This window comes from Leucopleurus acutus (genome assembly GCF_964270905.1).
Source record: "Leucopleurus acutus genome assembly, chromosome: 12".
Taxonomy (NCBI): domain Eukaryota; kingdom Metazoa; phylum Chordata; class Mammalia; order Artiodactyla; family Delphinidae; genus Leucopleurus; species Leucopleurus acutus.
The window spans coordinates 19307130-19327350 of record NC_139154.1 but is presented as its reverse complement, the minus strand read 5'-3'; the positions used below and the strand labels follow the sequence as shown (position 1 = coordinate 19327350).

The 20221-nt window shown below is 35.5% G+C and overlaps 1 protein-coding gene across 2 annotated transcripts in view; it reads right to left on the bottom strand.

The window, feature by feature from the left end:
• Positions 1–20221, bottom strand: part of EIF5B (eukaryotic translation initiation factor 5B) — a 66712-nt gene that overhangs the window by 8908 nt on the left and 37583 nt on the right. The window contains exons 10-14 of one of the 2 annotated variants that reach the window (XM_082851310.1): positions 18405–18694; positions 9167–9274; positions 8879–8989; positions 6439–6506; positions 5734–5875 (exon numbers count right to left, since the gene is read on the bottom strand). In XM_082851310.1, the coding sequence (XP_082707436.1) occupies positions 5734–5875; positions 6439–6506; positions 8879–8989; positions 9167–9274; positions 18405–18694 (719 nt within the window). The remainder of the gene's footprint in view (positions 1–5733; positions 5876–6438; positions 6507–8878; positions 8990–9166; positions 9275–18404; positions 18695–20221) is intronic. The other variant, XM_082851311.1, reaches the window with a different exon arrangement.

Below are 20221 nucleotides of genomic sequence, written 5' to 3'. Positions count from 1 at the left end.
TCTGAAATCAAATCATCTAAGCTTCCATCTTAAGAAACTGGTAAAAGAACAATGAAGACAAATGTAAGTAGAAAGAAATGATAGAAATTAACCCTGAAATCAATGAAATACAAAACAAACTAGAGAATATCAATAAAACCAAAAGCTGGTTCTTTGAAAGACACAAATTTCTACACAAATTTCTATACTGACAAAAGTAAAAAGCCTAAATAACCTAAACTTAGCTTAAATTCCATGCTGATGGTGCTTTACTAGTGAATCCTATCAAACACTTAAAGAATAATATCATTTCTACACAAACCCTTTCAGAAAACAGAGGAGGAAATACTTCTCAACTCATCTTAGGAGGCCATTACTCTAATAGCAAAAGCAGACAAAAGATATTAAAAGAAATCTACATACCAAAATCACTCATGAAAATCTCCCCCCCAAAATTAGCAAATCAAACCCAGCAATATATGAAAAATATATCATGACCAAGTGGGATTTGTTCCAGTAACGCAAGGTTGGTTTAACATTTAAAAAATCAACAGTAAAGAACAAATGGTACTGGAACAACTAGACGTCCACAGGCAAAACACTGAATACAGACACAGACCTTACACCCTTCACAAAAAAATTAACTCAGAATCGATCACCTAAGTGTAAAACACCAAACTCTAAAACTCTTAGAAGATAACAGGAGAAAACCCAGATGACCTTGGCCACAGTGATGACTACGGAGATACAACACCAAAGGCATGATCCATGAAAGAACTGATGAGCTGGACTTAATTAAAATTAAAAACTTCTGTGAAAGAGAGTCAAGAGAGTGACATTACAAAGCACAGACTAGAAGAAAATATTGGCAAAAAACCACATCTGGATAAAGGAATGGTATGTAAAGTATACAAATAACTCTCAAAATTCAACAGTAAGTAAACTAAGAATCCAATTTGAAAATGGGCCAAAATACTTAACAAAAAACACCTCACCAAAAAAGATATAAAGATGGCAAATACATACATGAAAAGATGTTTCGCACCTTTTGTCACCAGGAAGATACGAATTAAAACAAGATACCACTACACACCTATCAGAATGGCCAAAATCCTAAAGCACTTACAATAGCAAATGCTGGTGAGGATGTGGAGTGACGGGAACCCTCATTCACGACCGGAGTAAATACAACATGGTGCAGCCACTTTGGAAGACAGTTTGGCAGTTTCTTACAAAACTAAACATTCTTACCATACGGCCCAGCCATCGTGCTCGTTATTTACCCAGGAGTTGAAAACTTATGTGCACACAAAAGTCTACAGCAGCTTTATTCATAATTGTCAAGACTTGGAAACAACTAAGACGTCCTTCAGTGGGTGAATGGATAAATAAACAGGTTCATCTAGACAATGGGATTATCATTCAGTGCTAAAAGAAATGAACTATCAAGCCACAAAAAGACACGGAAGAAACTTTAATCCATATTACTAAGTGAAAGAAGATAATCTGAAAAGGCTACATACATACTGTAGGATTCCAACTATATGACTACTCTGGAAAGGGCAAAACTATGGAGACAGTAGAAAAATCAGTGGTTGCCAGTGGGTGGGAGGTGGGGGGATGAATAGGCAGAGCACAGAGGATTTTTAGGGCAGTGAAAAGGCTGTATAATTCTATAATGGTGGATACATATTATGATACATTTGTCCAAACCCACAGGATGCACCACACCAACAGTAAATTCTAAGGTAAACTACGGGTTCATCAATTGCAGCAAATGTACCACGTGGGTGGGTATATTGATAACGGGAAAAGCTATGAGTGTGGGGGCGTGGGGGATATCAGAAATCTCTGTACTTTCCCCTTAATTTCTCTGTGAATTTAAACCTGCTCTAAAAAATGACATGTTTTTTAAATAGCAACAAACTTCTCACACCCTCAACAACATGGATGAAGTCACAGAAGCATAATGTTAAATGTAAAAAGCCAGACACAAAAGAACATATTCTGTCAAATTTGATTTACATGAAGTTCAAGAAACAGGCAAAACTAACCCATGGGCACAAAATTTGGAACAGTGGTTGCTATGAGGGGCTGGGGATTGACTGGAATGGGGCATATTGGTACATCTCGGGTGATGCAAAGTCTGATGTCTTAATTTGGGCTGTGTAACAAGGATGTATATACATTTATCAAAACTCAATTTCACACTTAAGTTCTGTGCATTTCACTGTATATAAATTTTACTTCAATTTTAAAAATAAGGATATAGCAAATTTACAGAAAGCATAAAAATATTTATGTCACAGCTTTTCCACCTGGTAATAATAATTAACCTGTTTTGAACCCTTACTTTGATCAGATACTAGTCTTAACACTTGACATGTTTTATCGCCTCTAATTCTTACAAAAATCCAGTAATGCTCTGTTTTGCAGGCAAAAAGGGGCTAATTAAGGACCCTCTTTATACAGTTTGAAGTGCCAAAGCCAGGATATGAACCCAAGATTCAAACCCTGGAAGCCAAGCTCTTAACCACTCTGCTAACTCAGAGCTCCTAGGATGTAGTTTCTCTGGAGACAATAACGAAACTAGAAAGAGCAAGTGACTAAGGTAGTGCCTGCAGAGGAAGAGCAGACTGAGATCCTGTTAGACTGTCATCTTCACTAGAAACGTTCTAGGAATGAAGAGCAAATGGAGATTTCCAAGATACAACGAAGACTGCAATCTTAGGGTCACCGTGCCTGCTTAATCCAGATTTGCCCACCACTGGCAAATCCACACTCAAGTCAGAGGTCAAAAGCATAGGCCTGTAGAGAACTCCTAAGGGAGGATGTGTCTGCATTTGAACAAAGTAACTATAACTTTAGAAAATAAATGAAGATTCGAAAATGACCTTCATAAATTAGAGAAACTGGATTAAACACAAACAGTTAAACTCCTAGAAGAAAACAAAATTAACAAAATGAAGTGGAAGGAAATGGTCTACTAGGTGTGTACACTGTATAATAAAAGACTCGGAAACTTATAAGCTCAAACTGAATTAAAGCAACCCATGAAATCTTCTCTCTCCAAAGTTAATACAATAGTTGGAAGTAATACATGCCAAGTGCCCATTACCTACTAGGCACTCAGTAAATTCTTGTTATTGCTATTTAACAGGATTCATGACTTAGAAAAGAGAGAAAACAACCCTATCTCTGCAACTGGTACAGATCAGAGCTTAATGAGAATTGTCATCTCTCCTTTAAAAAAAAGTGACAAACCTAGAAAGGGTTCAGTTTACAAAGGTCTTCTAGTGAAGCTGTGGCTGGGAAGAAGGCTTAGTGGTCAGTCTCCTCTAGATTTGTCCAAACCCACAGAGTATACAACACCAAGAGTGAACCCCAATGAAAACGATGAACTCTGGGTGATAATGATGTGTCCAAAGGAGGTTCATCAGTTGTAACAAATGCACCTCTTTGGTGGAGGACACTGGGAACGGAGGGGGTTGTGCGTGTGTGAAGACAGGGGTATACCGGAAATCTGTACCTTCCCCTCAGTTTTGCTGTGAACCTTAAAGTGCTCTAAAAACAATAAAGTCCTGATAACAAAAAGTAAAGCCCCTCACCCCCACAGCAACAGCAATTCAGGCTGTTACCGAATAAAGAAGAAAAACCACATAAGCATATCAAGAGATGCAGAATGAGCATCTGACAAAAATCAACAACCATTCCAGACTTAAAAGAAAAAACAATACTAAGCAACCTAGGAATAGAAGGGAAATTCCTCAGTTTAATAAAGTGCATTTACATCTGACATCATACTTAATGGTAAGTATGGAGAAGAAACAAGGATGTCTGTCACCACTTTTATTCGACATTGTTCTAGAAGGTCTAGTTAGTGCAATAAGGAAGAAAAACATTTATAAATTGATAAATTGATAAAGGATACAGATAAGGGAAAAAGTGTAACAGTTTTTATTTGCAGATAACATAATCACGTATATAGAAACTCCCACCCGAGCTACAAAAGCTACTAGGCCTAATCAGTGAATTTAAAAGGTCACAAGATAATAAAACTGGAGCATATTGTCAAGACAAAGTAAAGTAAAGTAAATGTAGAGACAGACATCATGTTCACTGATTGGAAGGCTCAATTTTGTTAAAATGTCCATTCTCCCAGAATTTATCTACAAATACAACCCCAATAAAAATCCCAGAGGGAAGAAACTAACAAGCTGATTCTAAACTTTATATGGAAATTCAAGGACCCTGAAATAACCAAAACAACTTTGAAAAATAAAAAGTTGAAGAACTTAACCACCACCTGCTTTCATGACGTTATTATGAACCTGCAATAATCAAGACAGGGTAGCAGTGGCACAAGGACAGACATATAGGTCAATGGAAGAGAAGAGAAATACTAAGAACAAACATGTACCTCCATGGTCAATTAATTTTCAACAAAGACTGCAAAGTAATTCAATGGGGAAAAGAATAATCTTTTCACAAGGGGTTTTTGAAGTAGATATACATTTGGAAAAAAGTTAACCTTGACCCTACCTTACACCATGCACAAAACTAACTTAAAAACATCATAGATCTAAATGCTGAATATCTAGAAACACTGGAGAAATTTTTCATGAACTTGGGGTGGGAAAAGATTACTTATATAGAACACAAGCGACAAATTATAAAAAAAAATAATTTCTCATAAATTGATTTTGCTAAAGTTAGAAGTTTCTGCTGCTCTTCCAAAAACCTCATTAAGAAAATGAAAAACTAAGTCCTTGACTATAAGAATATATCCGCAATACACATAACTGACAAAGGACTTCTATTGACAATATAAAGAACTCTTAAAACTGAATTAAGACAACCAGCAATCGAATAAAAATGAGCAAAGGATTTTGAATAGATACTTCAGAGAGACAGAGATGGAACAAGTACATGAAAAGATGTTTGATGCCATTAGTCATCATGGGAATGCAAATGAAACCAGTATACTTTGGCACTACACACTCATTAGAATGGCTACAGGTAGGGTTAAGTGTTGGCAATAATGTGCAGAAACTGGAACTCTTCCAAATTGTGGGTTAAAAAATGTAAAATGGTACAATCTCTTTGGGAAAATGTGTCATTTTCTCATAAAGTTGAACATATACCTACCATATGACCCAGCAATTCTATTCCTAAATATTTACTAAAAGTAAAGGAAAATAAACGTCTACACAAAGACTTGTGTAAAAATGTTTATAGCTGCTTCACTAATAACCTAAAATTGTAATCCATCCAAGAATCCTTCAACAGGTAAATGGATCAAGTGTTAAGATGTATTAGCCAGATGATGAAATATTACTGAATAATAAAAAGGAACAACCTATGACCTATGCAACAACACGGATAAATTTATATTAACATGAGTAGTGAAAAATGCCAGACTCAAAAGATTATACACTGTATAATTCCATTAATATGAAATTATAAAACAGGCAAAACTAGTCTATGGCAGCAGAAAGAAGGCTGGTGTGTTTCGGGGTGCAGAAGGGGCACACTGACTGTAAAAGAACATGAGGGAACATTCTGGGAATATGGAGGTAAGTCTATATTCTGAATGACGGTGGTTAAATGTGCGTATAATTTTGTCAACATACATTGAACTGTACACTTAGCGTTAAGTGCATTTTCTTACATGAAAGTTATACTACATTTTTTTAACCACAAAAAAATAAGAAGCATATTTTCACAACTTAATTTTTCAGAAGGAGAGCTTACCTTATTGAGTGCAACAATGAAGGGACATTTTTTAGATTTCAAAAGATTGATAGATTCAATTGTCTGGGGCTCCAAACCGTGCATAATATCAACAACTAAAATGGCAATATCACAAAGAGAGCTTCCTCTGTTTCTCAGATTACTGTTGGAAAAGAAAAAGATGTATAAATAGAAATCTTGCAATTAATACTTTTATTTTAAAAACTTAAAATTTTAATTTCTTTGTAAAACCTAAACAAAAAAGAACAAAATGAAGTACATGCATTAAATTCAAGTGCCATTAGCCCTTAACTTGCCAAATGCTTATCTGACAGTGAATTGACATCAGTTGGAATGACTTAGTTCCAGAAGTTACTCCATTATTTCTGCCAATTTTACTGACCAAGTTTTTTGCGCTAAGGAACATAGCCAAGAGGTAACAGGACAAAATTCCACCTGTAATGGGTTTCATAGGAGATAGACCAGGTATGTATTAGGATTTGCTCTTTCAAAGTGGAAAAGACTTCTCTCTACAAAAAACAAGTATCCAAATAAAGTACTACTAAATCAGTGAGGCACAGATGAGGATTGGCAGTTACAGGGAGCACAGACCTCAAAACAGTACCCCAAGACTAGCGACTAGTTAGAACTCCTCACTCACTGAACTTTGAGACTTAATGGTTTCGAGCAGTTTGCCTGATGACAAAAGACACAAATCATTCTTACCTGAAAGACTCATGCCCCGGAGTGTCAATAATCAGCATTCCTGGAATCCGTAAATTCTCTCTATTAAACTAGAAAAGGTGGGGGAAAGTGGAGAGCTTAACAAAGCCAAAACAATGAAAGCTTCTTTACAAAACAATTATTCTGCCATGAAAACTTCAACATCACTTCCTTTTCCAAATGAACTGTTTTAAAACTGTTTCAACCAGCAAAGCACAACAGTTAATATTTTCATTAATATCAAAAGGAATTTTTCAGAAAAAAAACTGAAATGAGAAAATATTCCCCTTGTTAAAGTTATATAACTGATGTAGTCTAAATCTGAACAGATTATTAGTAAGTGACATAGTAAGTGACAAATGACAGAGTAGTCATCCGAGAGTGATTATTTATAAAAAGCTGACACAGAAGAAGAGGTTCTCCGTATCTGGAAAATGTATCTGGTCCAATTTTAAAGCAATTCTAAACTCTGAAAAATATCTCAAAGCATGTTTTAAAGAAAATTTACCACATCAACTTAAAATATTAAAGAATAAGTTCATACCCTGCTTTATTCAAATACTATCCTCAACACTTGATTTTCTGGACAAAAGCACACAAATGAATGGAAACAACATTACAACAAGCCAGATATGGACGTCCTCCTTTAATCTAAAGAGTAGCACTGACCAACAAATCTCTCTCACACATACACACACAAAACTTTTTTCTTTGCTTATCTATACTTTTGTCAATCTTCAAATGATTTTCCAAAATCTTATCCAGGGATCTAGGTCAAAATGATTCAAATGCAAAACATTTCAATTTTGCATTCTGGTGGTCTTAGATCAAAATTCACCATAATTATTTCCACTTCGCTGTCTGGAATACAAACAATATAATGACAATTGCCATATAAAGGTTATCCTGAGAACTTTCATACAGGCCTAATAAAAATCATGCTTTTTAACTATGTGCTAAAATAACACCAGATTTAGAGTCTGGAAACTGGTGGAATAAGCTGTTATAAACTCCCCAGTGACTAGCACAGAAAAGTAACAGATAGAAACAACCAAAATAAAATTTAAATTACAAATTCAGAAAACTGTAATTCAAGAAAACTGTCCTAAAATAAAGATTTTAAACTACATACTGAAATGGAACACCATGTAACTGGAAAACTGACCCAGAACAACCAAAAGCAAGATGCAAAAAGACTACATAACTTATACGAGGATGAAAACCAGCTTGTAATCAAACTTGCAATGCTTTATGTCAGAAGAAATTGGAGTAACAGTCAAGATACTTAAGGAAAGAAAATGTGAACCAAAGATTTTACAGGTAGCCAACTAACTTTCCAGGATGAAGGCCACAAAGTAACTCTTAAATATTTAAAAAACTCAAGTAATATTATTCCCATTACTCCTTCTTCAGCAATCTACCAGAAAACAAGCTGCATAAAACAATTTCAAACACACAAAACAAAAACTGAGTGATAAGCTCACAGACCCTTTCTATACACAGAACTGAGACTAAATAAGGAATGAAGAGAGATACCAGCATGTAATAATGTGCTATGTGTTACATCAGACAGCACGATGTAACCAAACACAAATAAGACTACTAGAACCTGTATCAAAAAGACTCAGAAGCCAATCACTGGGCAAAGATGGAACTATCTCGGCACAACAATAACTGAAATGGATTAAAACACGGTAAATAGGGACTTCCCTGGTTGGGCAGTGGTTAAGAATCCGCCTGCCAATGCAGGGAGCACAGGTTCAAGCCCTGGTCCAGGAAGATCCCACAAGCCGTGGAGCAACTAAGCCTGTGCACCACAACTACTGAGCCTGTGCTCTAGAGCCCGCGAGCCACAACTACTGAGCCCGTGCTCCGCAACAAGAGAAGCCACCGCAATGAGAAGCCCATGCACCACAACAAAGAGTAGCCCCCGGCTCGCCGCAACTAGAGAAAGCCCGTGAGTAGCAATGAAGACCCAACAGCCAAAAATTAAAAAAAATAAAAAGGTAAGAAAAAACACAGTAAATATGTTGAAATCCATGAGTTTATAATAATATAATAGCAAACCAAACCAATCACTCTTTATTTTAAGAGCTGGTTAATAAAGGTGAAGGATCAGGCATTTATTCTGCCTTTCCTCCACATCCCATCACTCAATGACCAAATAGTAGATGAGGACTCTATAGAAGTAATCAGATGATGGGACTGGAATATCAACATTTAGAGATTACTTCACTTCATAATAGTGACTGCCTCTTGGAGCAGGAGGGAAGGAGGACTCCTACAACATTTAATGGTTTATGTCTTTAAAGATGGCGTGTGTTAATTATGAACGGTGAGCATATGGGTCTGTTATACTATTCTGTTCTTTTTTCTGTGTTTGAAATAATTTATACGTTAATTTTTGTCAGAGATTAAAACACATGAAATACAGTGTACTTACATTTTTAATCATCTTCGTTTGTTCATTAATAGCTTCAAGAGGAACATTGGTGGCACCAATCTGCTGCGTAATACCACCTGCCTCACCATCTTGTACATGCGTGTGACGGAGCTGGGATAAGATGGCAGATTCAGATTCAAATTTCAAAATGCAAAAAGAAGCAAAAGCAATAAGAAAACAGCAGCTTGTAAACAGAACTGCCCATGTGTGCTATGGTTTCTATTAGCTTTTTATAAGGTATCATTCACTTATTCAAAAAGTTATGTATCAATGCACACATTTTCTTACTTTATCTAGAATTTTTGTCTTCCCTGTGTCCACATGTCCAAGTACACAAATAACAGGAGCTCTTAGCTTCTCTGTATTTACGTTTTTACTATGTTCAAGTCTCCGTTTCTAGGAATAAAAAAAAAAACACAAAATTAAATACTATTTCAAACACTCAGTACCATCTTCCTTTAAATTATTTTGCCTTTGCAAGGGAATGCCACAACCTGCATACAGGTTTTGCTGCTTGTTTTGCTGCTTTAACTACATGTAACTGCATTTTACAATGTAAACTTTACAACCTTTGGACAAGGAGACACCTGTTTATAAGAGATTTCTGAGCAGCACTACTAATTATGAATAAGAATGGTGTAAAGTGTTGGCTCAAACTTTCTGAACACTTTTGCACATGGTTAATTTAATGGAATATAATGAATAGAAAAAAGGAATTGATCATTTTGTCACACTTACTATATAGTACAACCTCTAACTTACGTGGAGGTTTACATAGAAAGAGGTATACACTAGCATTCCAACACTTTCGTTAGAACTTAAGAATTGTTAAAAATTTTAAAGCAATATATTTCAAAGCTGTATCCAGTGTACAAATGCTATGTCTTTTCAATTAGGACATGGTTACTGCAAGCTTCAGCCTGACACATCCAAATGACACTTCCTACCTTCCTAAGTAACCACTAAGCATGAGAAAGCCTGTCCTTGAACTACAATGTATTTACTGTATCATTTACTTCTAAATACTTCAGCTTTCTGAGAACCAAACAAAACACAAGCTAGCAGTTCCTCTTTAAAATGACAGCCTTTGAAGTACAGTAAAGCTGGCATTCAAATGAAATAACACTTTTCACAAAAAGTCTGAAGCAATGTCATTTACAAAACTATCACTATTTTCCATCTAAAAAACCGTTTTTCTAAGAACTCTTTCATTTCTACCACGACACTGATTCTTTCTATAGAAACTGTAATGAAAAGACATTTTGGAATGTCAAAAGTGAGACGTAAGTATTTACTAGCGAAGAGTAGTACACAACAGCGTCACAACATGTACGACTCAAAAGCAAACGGGACCTTAGTTAGAACTTGATATGGTTGAAAACTGCCTTTCTCTCCCATACTTGATGAAATGCTGAAATTTTCTGGAGGGCAATGTAGTATATATAGACCACGACTCAGAAATTCTACCTCTAAGTATTTGCTCTGAAGCAATGACAAGTATACAGAGATGTACAGGTGTACAACAGTTTGCTCACTGGAGTATTTATAATAGCAAGAATCAGTAACCACTTAATCTTTAGTGGAGGATTTCTTAATGAGTGTTTCCAAAACCCCAGGGCTGATACCTATCTGGTTGCATAGAATCATATAGGTATCCTATCCACAATGGAGAGTCTTACTTAGGAAGTCTGTGGTGAATGTCAGAAAATTATAGTATATAGCAAGGTTTCAGAACCATGAAGTGTGTTATGGACTGAACTGTATCTTTTCCAAATTTATACACTGAAGTCCAAACCCCCAATGTGACTTATTTGGAGATAAGGCCTTTAGGAGGTAATGGAAAGGTTAAATGAGGTCCTAAGGGTGGGGCCCTAATCCAATAGAGCTGGTGTCCTTATAAAAGAAAATCAAAAATCTTTCTCAGCACTTACAGGGGAAAGGCCATGTCAGGACTCAGTAATAAGGTAGTCACCTGCAAGTAAGGAAAAGAGTCCTCACCAGAAAACAGCCCTGCTAGCTCTTGAATCTTGAACTTCTATCCTCAAAAACTGTCAGAAAATAAATTTCTGTCATTTAAGCCTCCCAGTTTGCAGTATTTTTGCAGTATTTTGTTGTGGCAGCCCAAGCAGACGGATACAAAGTTAAATTAGGATCCTTCTATAAAATGGAAGACAATATGGAGCTGTTAAAAGGTGTTGTGAGGCAGGACTTCTTAAAGGATGGAATGAGGAGGCTCAGCAAGTCCTCTCCCTAAAAAGAAAAGATAAAACTAGACAAAATTGTTGAAACAGCCACTTAAAGACTCTAGAAGTTGGCCAACAGCATATAACAAATTGAGAAACATTTAATTCAAGAAAATCTACTGACCATCAGTAAGAGCAACTGTGGAGTTTCAGACTGGAGTTGCTCCATCACACTCCTCTCACTCCCACAGCTCCATGGGGCAGAAGTGATATGAGAGAGGGACAGGGGATTTCACACTGTAGGGCACTGCCAAAACCAGGAGTGACCCCAATGGCAAACAAAAAGATAAAACTAAAATCACAACTAGACTAAGGCCTTGATACTGGTGAGACAAGAGATAACCAGGAAGATCAGTCAGACATTTAACAGGGAGGCTTGTGGAACAAGACTGACAAACCAGGCTTTGATAAGATACTACTAATCTCCGGTGGTCCAGAAGGCTGTGCCCCTTACAAGGTTGTCAGAAGAGACCAAAGAGGTCCTTGGTCCTCTAACAAGAACTTAAAGAATGAAAACAAACAAAAACAAAGAAAACAAAACTGAGAAGAGGCATCAGCAGTTGCATACAATAGAAGCCAAAGACATAACAGAGACATAACAGACATAACAGAATTAGTCCACCTGATTCACTAGGCAAAAAAACCAAAAAACCCAAACTACCACATTTGTAGGAGCTAACAGAATTCAGAGTGGTCAACAGAAACTACCTCTGAGAGACCCAGATTTTGGACTTATCAGACAAAGACTCAAAAACAGGGAACCATGTTGAAAAAGTGTGATGATGACTCATCAAAAGAGGACATCAATAAATAGAAAAAAATTATAATTAAAAAAAATAACTTGAACATTTTGGAGTTAAAAAGTTCCGCAACAAATTTAAAAAGTCACTGAAGGGGCTCAACAGTAGCTATAACCTGGCAGAAGAAAGAATCAAAGAACTTAAAGATAGATTAATAGAAATTAAACCGGAATGAAGAAAAATGGACAGAACCCTGAGAGATCTGCAGGATACTCTCAAGTGCACCAGTGGAGTTTCAGAAGGAGAGGAGACAGAGAAATAGGCAGAAAGAATATCTGAAGAAATAATGGCAGAAAATGTTCAAAATTTGACAAAAAACATCAATCTACACATCTAAAAAACTCAATAAACTCCAAGTAGGATAAATACAAAAGATAGCCACACCAAGACACAACCTAGTTAAATTGTTAAGAGCCAAGATCAAAAAGAAAATCTTGACAGCAAGAGAAAAATCACTCCCTGTGTAGAAGGGAACCCAAATAAGAGTAACAGCTTAATTTTAATCATAAGCAATGGAGGCCAGAGGCAATGCAGTAACATATTCAAAGGACTAAACAAGAGAAAAAAATTGTCATGCAAGAATTCCGCATGCAGCAATATTATCTTTAAAAATGAAGGTAAAATAAAGAATTCCCAGACTTAAAAAGACTAAGGAATTCACTGCTAGAAGATTAGCATGATGAGAAATATCACAGAAAGTTTATCAGGGTGAAATGAAGTGACACCAGATGGTAACGAAAAGCCACATGAAGAAAAAAAGGGTGATGGTAAAAGATGATTATATAGGTAAATATAAAACACAGTAAAAATTACCTTTTTCTATTTTCTTCTCTTAAAGGCTGATTTAAAAGATAACTTCAAAAATAATTCTAAAGTTGTATGCTTGATCTTATAACAGATAAAGATGTAACAAATATAACAAAGATCAAAGGCAAGGCGAGGGAGGTACTGGAGCTATACTGTAGCAACAAAATGACACCAGCAGAAACTCAAATTCATAGGAAGAAATAAGGAATACTAGAAACGTTAATATTTAGGCTAATATTAAAGACTATCAATATATTTTTCTCCTTTCTTCTCTGAATTCCTTTAAAAGATGTAAGATCAAATAAGACATTAATAGCACCACTGTTTTATTGGGTTTGTAACATTTATAAACATAATATATGTAACAATAATACATAATATATGTAACAATAATAGCATAAAGGAAGAAGAAAGAAATAGATCTATATTGGAACAAAATCTTTTTTTAACTAGAATTAAGCTACTAATAATAGAAAATAATAAGATACATATTGTAATGCCTAGAGTAACCATGAAGAAAATAACTTAAAAAAAGAGAAAGACCCAAGAGACATGCAATATGTAGAAAACAAATAGCAAAATGAGAGAAGAAAATTCCATCACACCTATGACAACTTTTTTCCATTTCCTTTTTCTTTTGCCCCACCAAGTGGCTTATGGGATGTTAGTCCCCCAACCAGGGATTTAACCCAGGCCCTCAGTAGTGAAAGTGCAGAGTCCTAACCACTGGACCAGTGGGGAATTCCCCATAATAACTTTAAATGTGAATCAATTAAATGCTCTTAAAGGCACATTGTGTGACTGGATAAAACAGCAAGATTAAAGCACATGCTGTCAGCAAGAGACACTTTAGAGTCAAAGACACAGACATAAACTGAAAGCATTAAGACTGAAAAAGACATACCATGCAAATGATAACTATAAGAGAGATTCATGGCTATGTTAATAACACACAAAAAATGTTATTAGAGACGAGAGACATATCTGTATCCTCAAGAAGATATAACAATTATAACCACATACAAACCTAACAGAGACCCAAAATATATAAAGAAAAAACTGAAAACATTGAGGGGAGAAATAAAATTCAACAATAAATTTGGGAACTTCAATAGCCCACTCTCAATAATGGATAGAAAAACTATACATAAAATGAGCAAATGTATACAAAATTTGAACAGAAGTATCAACAAAACTGACCTAACTAACACCAGACCCACCAACAGCATAATCCACATTCTTCCTAAGTACACAAGAAACATTCTCCAGAAGAGACCATATGCTAGAAGATAAAACAGGTCAATTACTTTAAAATGACAGAAACTATACAAAGTATGTTCTCTGACCACAATGGTCAGAATTTAGAATTAACAGAAGGAAAATAAGGAAAATCCACAAATATTTGTAAATTATAACAATACACTTCTAAATAATGCATGATCAAAGAAGAAATAGTAAAAGTGAGATTAGAAAATCTGAGTTGAATGAAAACCAAAAAAAGTCAAAATTTGTGGGATGCAGCTAAAGCAGTACCTTAGAGGGGAAATCTGTAATTGTAAATGCCTATATGATGTGGAGAAGAAAAGAATGGTCTCAAATCAATTATCTAAGTTGTCACCTTAAGAAATTAGCAAAAGAGGAAACTAAACCCAAAGTAGAAAGAAAATAATAAAGAACAGAATAAAAAATCAACTAAAAAGAGAACAAACAAAAATAAAGAAAAATCAATGAAACCAAAAGTTGGTGTGAGATGCTCAAAAACATGGAAAACCTTTAGCCAGACAGACCAATAAAAAAAAAAAAAAAAAGGAGACAAAGATCACCAAAATTAGAATCAAGAGGAGACACCACTACTGACCTTACAGAAACTTAAAGGACTGTAAAAGGATGCTATGAACAACTTTATGCTCACCACTTAGATGAAAAACAACAATTAGAAACTCAAAAATTACTGATAATGACTCAAGATGCAAAAGAAAATGACAATACAATAAACTGAATTAGTAATTTTAAAATCCTCCCCCCCAAAATGCTTTATTGATGAATCCCAACAAACATTCAAAACAGGAAATAATATAATCCTTCACAAACTCTTGCAGAAAGTAGAGAAGGATGGAACACTTCCCAACTAATCCTACAAGGTTAATATTAATCTGAAATCAAAGCCAGAGAAACACATCTTAAGATAAGAACGTTACTGATCCATATCCTCATAGGTATAGATCACAAATTCCTCAACAAAATATTACAAACGACATCCAGTACCATATAAAGAGGATTATATACCATGATCAAGTGGGATTTATTCCAGGAATGCAAGGTTGGTTGAATACCAATTAACATAATACATCATATATCAATACAAAAAGGGAAAAACCCATCTCAATAAATATACAAAAAGCATCTATCATCCACTCACCAACAGAAACTCACCACAAACTAGGAAAAAAAGGGAATTTCATCAAACTGACAAAGGACATCTGTGAAAAACCCACTGCTAATACCATAGTTAATGGTGAAAATCTGAACATTTTCCCCCCAAATACTGGGAACAAGGCAAGTATGTCTGTTCTTACCACTTCTATTCAACAATGTATTGGTCTAGCCAGGGAAATAGGGCAAAAAGAGAGAAATAAGCAGCAGTAAGTTTGGAAAGGAAGAATTAAATTGTCTTTGATAGATGACATGACACTGATTACAGAAAGTCCTAAGCAATCCATGAAAAATTACTGGAATAAAAAAATTTCAGTATAGTTGCAGGATACAAAATCAATCTATAAAATCAACTGCACCTTTATACTGACAATGGAAGATTAAATGAAGTGACTCCATTCACAAGAGCATCAAAAACAATAAATATACTTGGCAATAAATTTAACAAAAGAATCATAAATCCTATACTCTGAAAACTACAAAACACTGCTGGATGAAATTTTAAGAGATATAAATAAATGGAGAGACAGCCTATTTCCATGGATTGGAAGATTTAATATTAATAAGATGGTAATTCTCCACAAAATTGATCTACAGATCCAATGCAATCTCTATCAAAGTCTGAGTAGACTTTTTGCAGAAACTGCTGACCCTAAAATCTGTATGGAAAAGCACGTGACCTAGGATAGTCAAAACTATCTGGAAAAGCAAGAATAATGTTGGAAGACTTACATTTCCCAATTTCAAAACTTACCATAAAACTATAGTAATCAAAAACAGTATGGTACTGATGTAAGAACAGATATACAAATGAATGAAACAGAACTCAAAAGTCGAAAAATAAACTCTCACATTTCTGTTCACTTGATTTGTCGAAAATGACAAGGCAACACAATGGGGGAAGAGTAGTCTTTTAAACAAATGATGCTGGTTAAATTCATTAAAAAATGATGTTAGTCCCTTACATCACACCATACAAAAAAATTATCTTAACATAGAGTTAAAGATAAAAGAACAAAAAGTATAAATTTTTAAGAAGAAAACACAGGGCAAAATATTCATGATCTTGGGTTAGGCAAAGATTTCTTCAATACAACACCAGAGGCATGCTCTAGTAAAAGAAAAATTTAATAAACTGGATGTTAACAAAATTAAAAATTTATGCACTTCAAAAGAAACTTAAAAAATGAAAGGAACTCTTACAACTTAATAATAAAAAGACAAATTCCAAAATTTAAAAATGGACAAAAATTTGAATAGATGTTTCAACAATGAAGATTACAGGAATGGCCAATAAACATACAAAGAAATGCTCAACATCATGGAAATGCAAATTAAAAACTGCAATAAGATATACTACTTCACATCCTTTAGAACGGTTATAATGGAAAAGCAGACAGTAACAAGTATTAGTGAGGATGTAGAGAAACTAGAACCCTCAACTGATAAAAATTTTCAGTTGCAGAGCCACTCTGAAAAATAGTTTAGTAGTTTCTGAAAAAGTTAAACACAAATTTACCATATGATTCAGCAATTTCACTCCTAGGAACATATGCAAAAGAAATAAAAACATGTTTCCATGCAAAGATTCATATGAGAATGTTTATAACAGTACTAATCATAATAGCCAAAAAAGTGGAAAGTCAAATATCCTTCAACTGGTGAATGGACAGTAATAAAATGTGGTATATTTGTGCAACAAAACACTATTTGTCAGTAAAAAGGAACAAAGTACTAATAGAGCAACAACACAGATGAATAGGCTTAAGTGAAATAAGCCAGACACAAAAGACTACATATTATAGGATTGCATTTATAATGAAATTTCCAGAGAAGACAGCTCTCTAGAGACAGAAAAACAGATTAGTAGTTGCATGGGGCTAGGAATGGGGAATGACTGCAAACTGGCACAAGGAATGTGTCTGGGGTGATGAAAATATTCTAAAGTTGAGTTGTGGTGATGGTTGCACAACTCTGTAAATTTACAAAATGTCACTGAACTGTACACTTAAAATGGGTCAATTTTGTGGTACATAAATCATATCTCAACCAAGCTGTTTAAAAACTGTTGAGCTAAAGAAGCCCATAGCATATTGTTATGTGGAAAAAAATATGCATCCACAAAATTTATTATCTAATTATTAATGAATTTTTTTAACATGAGGCTGATAAACAGATTCATTAACAAGGGTAGTTCTTGTTATCTCACTGGGGAGTGAGATAATGGGGGAACTTTTACTTTCTGATTACACCCATTCTGTTTGTTTTTAAATCATCAAACACAGTACACAAACTGTCTCTCTTACACACAGGTATACAAGGGAGTTGGCCTGAGTAGGTGCTGTGGGGAAGAAGCAGAGACACGTGCAGGAGAAGGGAGGGGATCTAGTGAGTGGAGACCAGAGATACTGCTCAACATCCTAAAATGAAGAGGACAGTCCCCCGCAGCAGAGAATTATTCAGCCCAAAAATGTCAACGGTGCTGGGGTTGAGAAACCCCAGTTTACAATAATAGACTTTGTTAGTCCTTTAGAGATTCAGAAAATCTATTCCTATCTAGACTTTACAGAAGGAAAGGCAAATACTGATATATAGGTATTAAAACAAAATTTAAAAACTAGAATTACATATGAAAAGATTAAGAAAAGGAAAGCTAAGAAGTTTTTAGCTTTAAAATAGTTTAGCATCCTCAAAGCAAACTAAAGTAGTTTTTAGTGTATTATTTATGCTAAGCTGACAATAACTAAAGGAAACTTTCTCTTGAAGCCTAGTAGAAGTAGTAGTAGAAGTCTACCTCATTAAGTAGGCCAAACAGTAAGCCGGCTAGGTATGTGAACTTGACTAAATATTGATAGAAGCCTCATTAACCCACCAGATTTAAACAACTAAAGGGATCAGATGCCTCAGAATGACTAACCTAAATACATAAGGCAAAAACTCAACTAGAGGGCATAAGCTCAGAATACCTCTGTATACCGATAAACTGTCAAAGAGCACATTAAAATTTGGAGGAAAAAAGAAAAAAATGATGAAGCAGTCACCATTCTGTCTTAGGTAAGAGTGAGGTCCTTGGGTTAGACCACTGTTAAAGACCTATTATGTCTCCACAAAAACCGGACAAAGATACCACTCCGAGACTGTATTTTTAAAAGTGCTCCTCAATAAAAGCCTTTAGTTGTATAGTTCTAATGTTCACAGAGGAGTGGGGAGGAAAGGAGGAAAGAGAAGAGGAAAAATAAATACCTCAATCCTCCGTTTTGCTTTGTCGTAAGCCCGTTCTTCTTTAGTTCGATCATCATCAGAGTCATACTCAGATTCCGAGCTCACTTCTTTACTTGGCTTTTTAACTAATGTTTTCCCCACATCCTTCTCATCTGACACCTTTTCATCTTCTTCATCGCCTTCACTGCCTTCACTGTCTCCTTCTTCTTCCTCTTCTTCTTCACTCTCTTCGTCATCCTCCTCCTCCTCCTCCTCTTCCTCCTCTTCCTCTTCAGGGTTTTCTTTTACTTCTATATGCACGGTGTTTCCTACTTTCAGGAAAAGAGATTTTGAAATAAATGAAAGTTAACAATGACATTTCTATCAAAATAGAGACCTTAAAGGGAAAATAATACTGAACATGTACTAAATAAGGGAGTAAAAATTTTTTTTTTTTTGGGGGGCGGTATGCTGGCCTCTCACTGCTGTGGCCGCTCCCATTGTGAAGCACAGGCTCCGGACGCGCAGGCTCAGCGGCCATGGCTCACAGGCCCAGCCACTCCGTGGCACGTGGAATCTTCCTGGACCGGGGCACGAACCCGTGTCCCCTGCATCGGCAGGCAGACTCTCAACCACTGTGCTACCAGGGAAGCCCAGGGAGTAACATTTTAATACAGCATTAATTCCAAATTAATGTTTTCATACATCATAAATGCAAAGTGTTTGTCTACATTGCTACAATGAAGACTGCCACTTAACAGTAAAAACTTAATGCATTAACCATACTTCAGCTAATAAACAAGAAAAACATTACTAAGCTAGGATACAAGAGAGGACAGAAACCCAGGGAGGTGGACACGATGCCTAGTACTTTGTTCCCCCTGGGGTCATTTGCGGATCCTGGAGGAGGCAGCTGAAAAGCTATGCAGCTCTTAGTGGCCCCTCAAAGCTTAGGGGTCCAGGCATTGGGAGTTCAGGCCTACCAAGGATTTCCATGGGGCGAGGGAGATGGACACTGGGTAATACCCTTATTGTGGGGTGAAATCCTGAAAAACTGTACTGTAGCAGTAAGGATAAACGAGAAGTAAACAGGGCCTCCCCATTATTGGCATATCACCTCCAGATCCTCTAAATTCCACATGTGGAATAAGATGACTCTATATTGCTAGATCACTCAGACTCCTGGTAGATGTACATATAAATTCTCTCTGGAGGAAGAAAACACCAACCTTGACATCAAATTATTTCTACAGTTGCAAACAATTGAGGAGAAAATTAATGAACCAGAACACAGATCAGAAGAAACAATCTACAATGAACCATGGAGACTCAATAGGTAAAAAATACAGAAAAGAGGAAAAGATACAGTGATAGAGTAAGAAGGTCTATCATAGGCTTAACTAATAACCCTGAGAAGAAACATTGGCTCATAACACTGCGAAACTAATAAAAACATATAGGCAGAATAAATAAAAACAAAACAAACCTAGCCACATCATAATAAAACTGATGAAAACGAAAGACACATGAAAAATTTAGGCTGGTAACCTGACTTTTAAACAGAAACAATAAAAGCCAAGACAAGGGACTAATATCTTCAAAATATTAATAAAATTACGACTAAGAATTCCTCATTCAGTTTGTCACCTTCAAGAATGAAGATGAGATAAAGATATTTTCAGAAAAGCAAAAATGGAATGTCTCAGTAACAGATGCATACTGAAGGAAATTCTAAAAGGTATTCTTCAGGCTGGAAGAAATGATCCCAAATAAAGGTCAGAGGTGCAGGAATAAAATGAAGCACAACAAAAGCTAAGAATGTGGGTAAACTTAAATATATACTGACTGCTTTTTAAAAA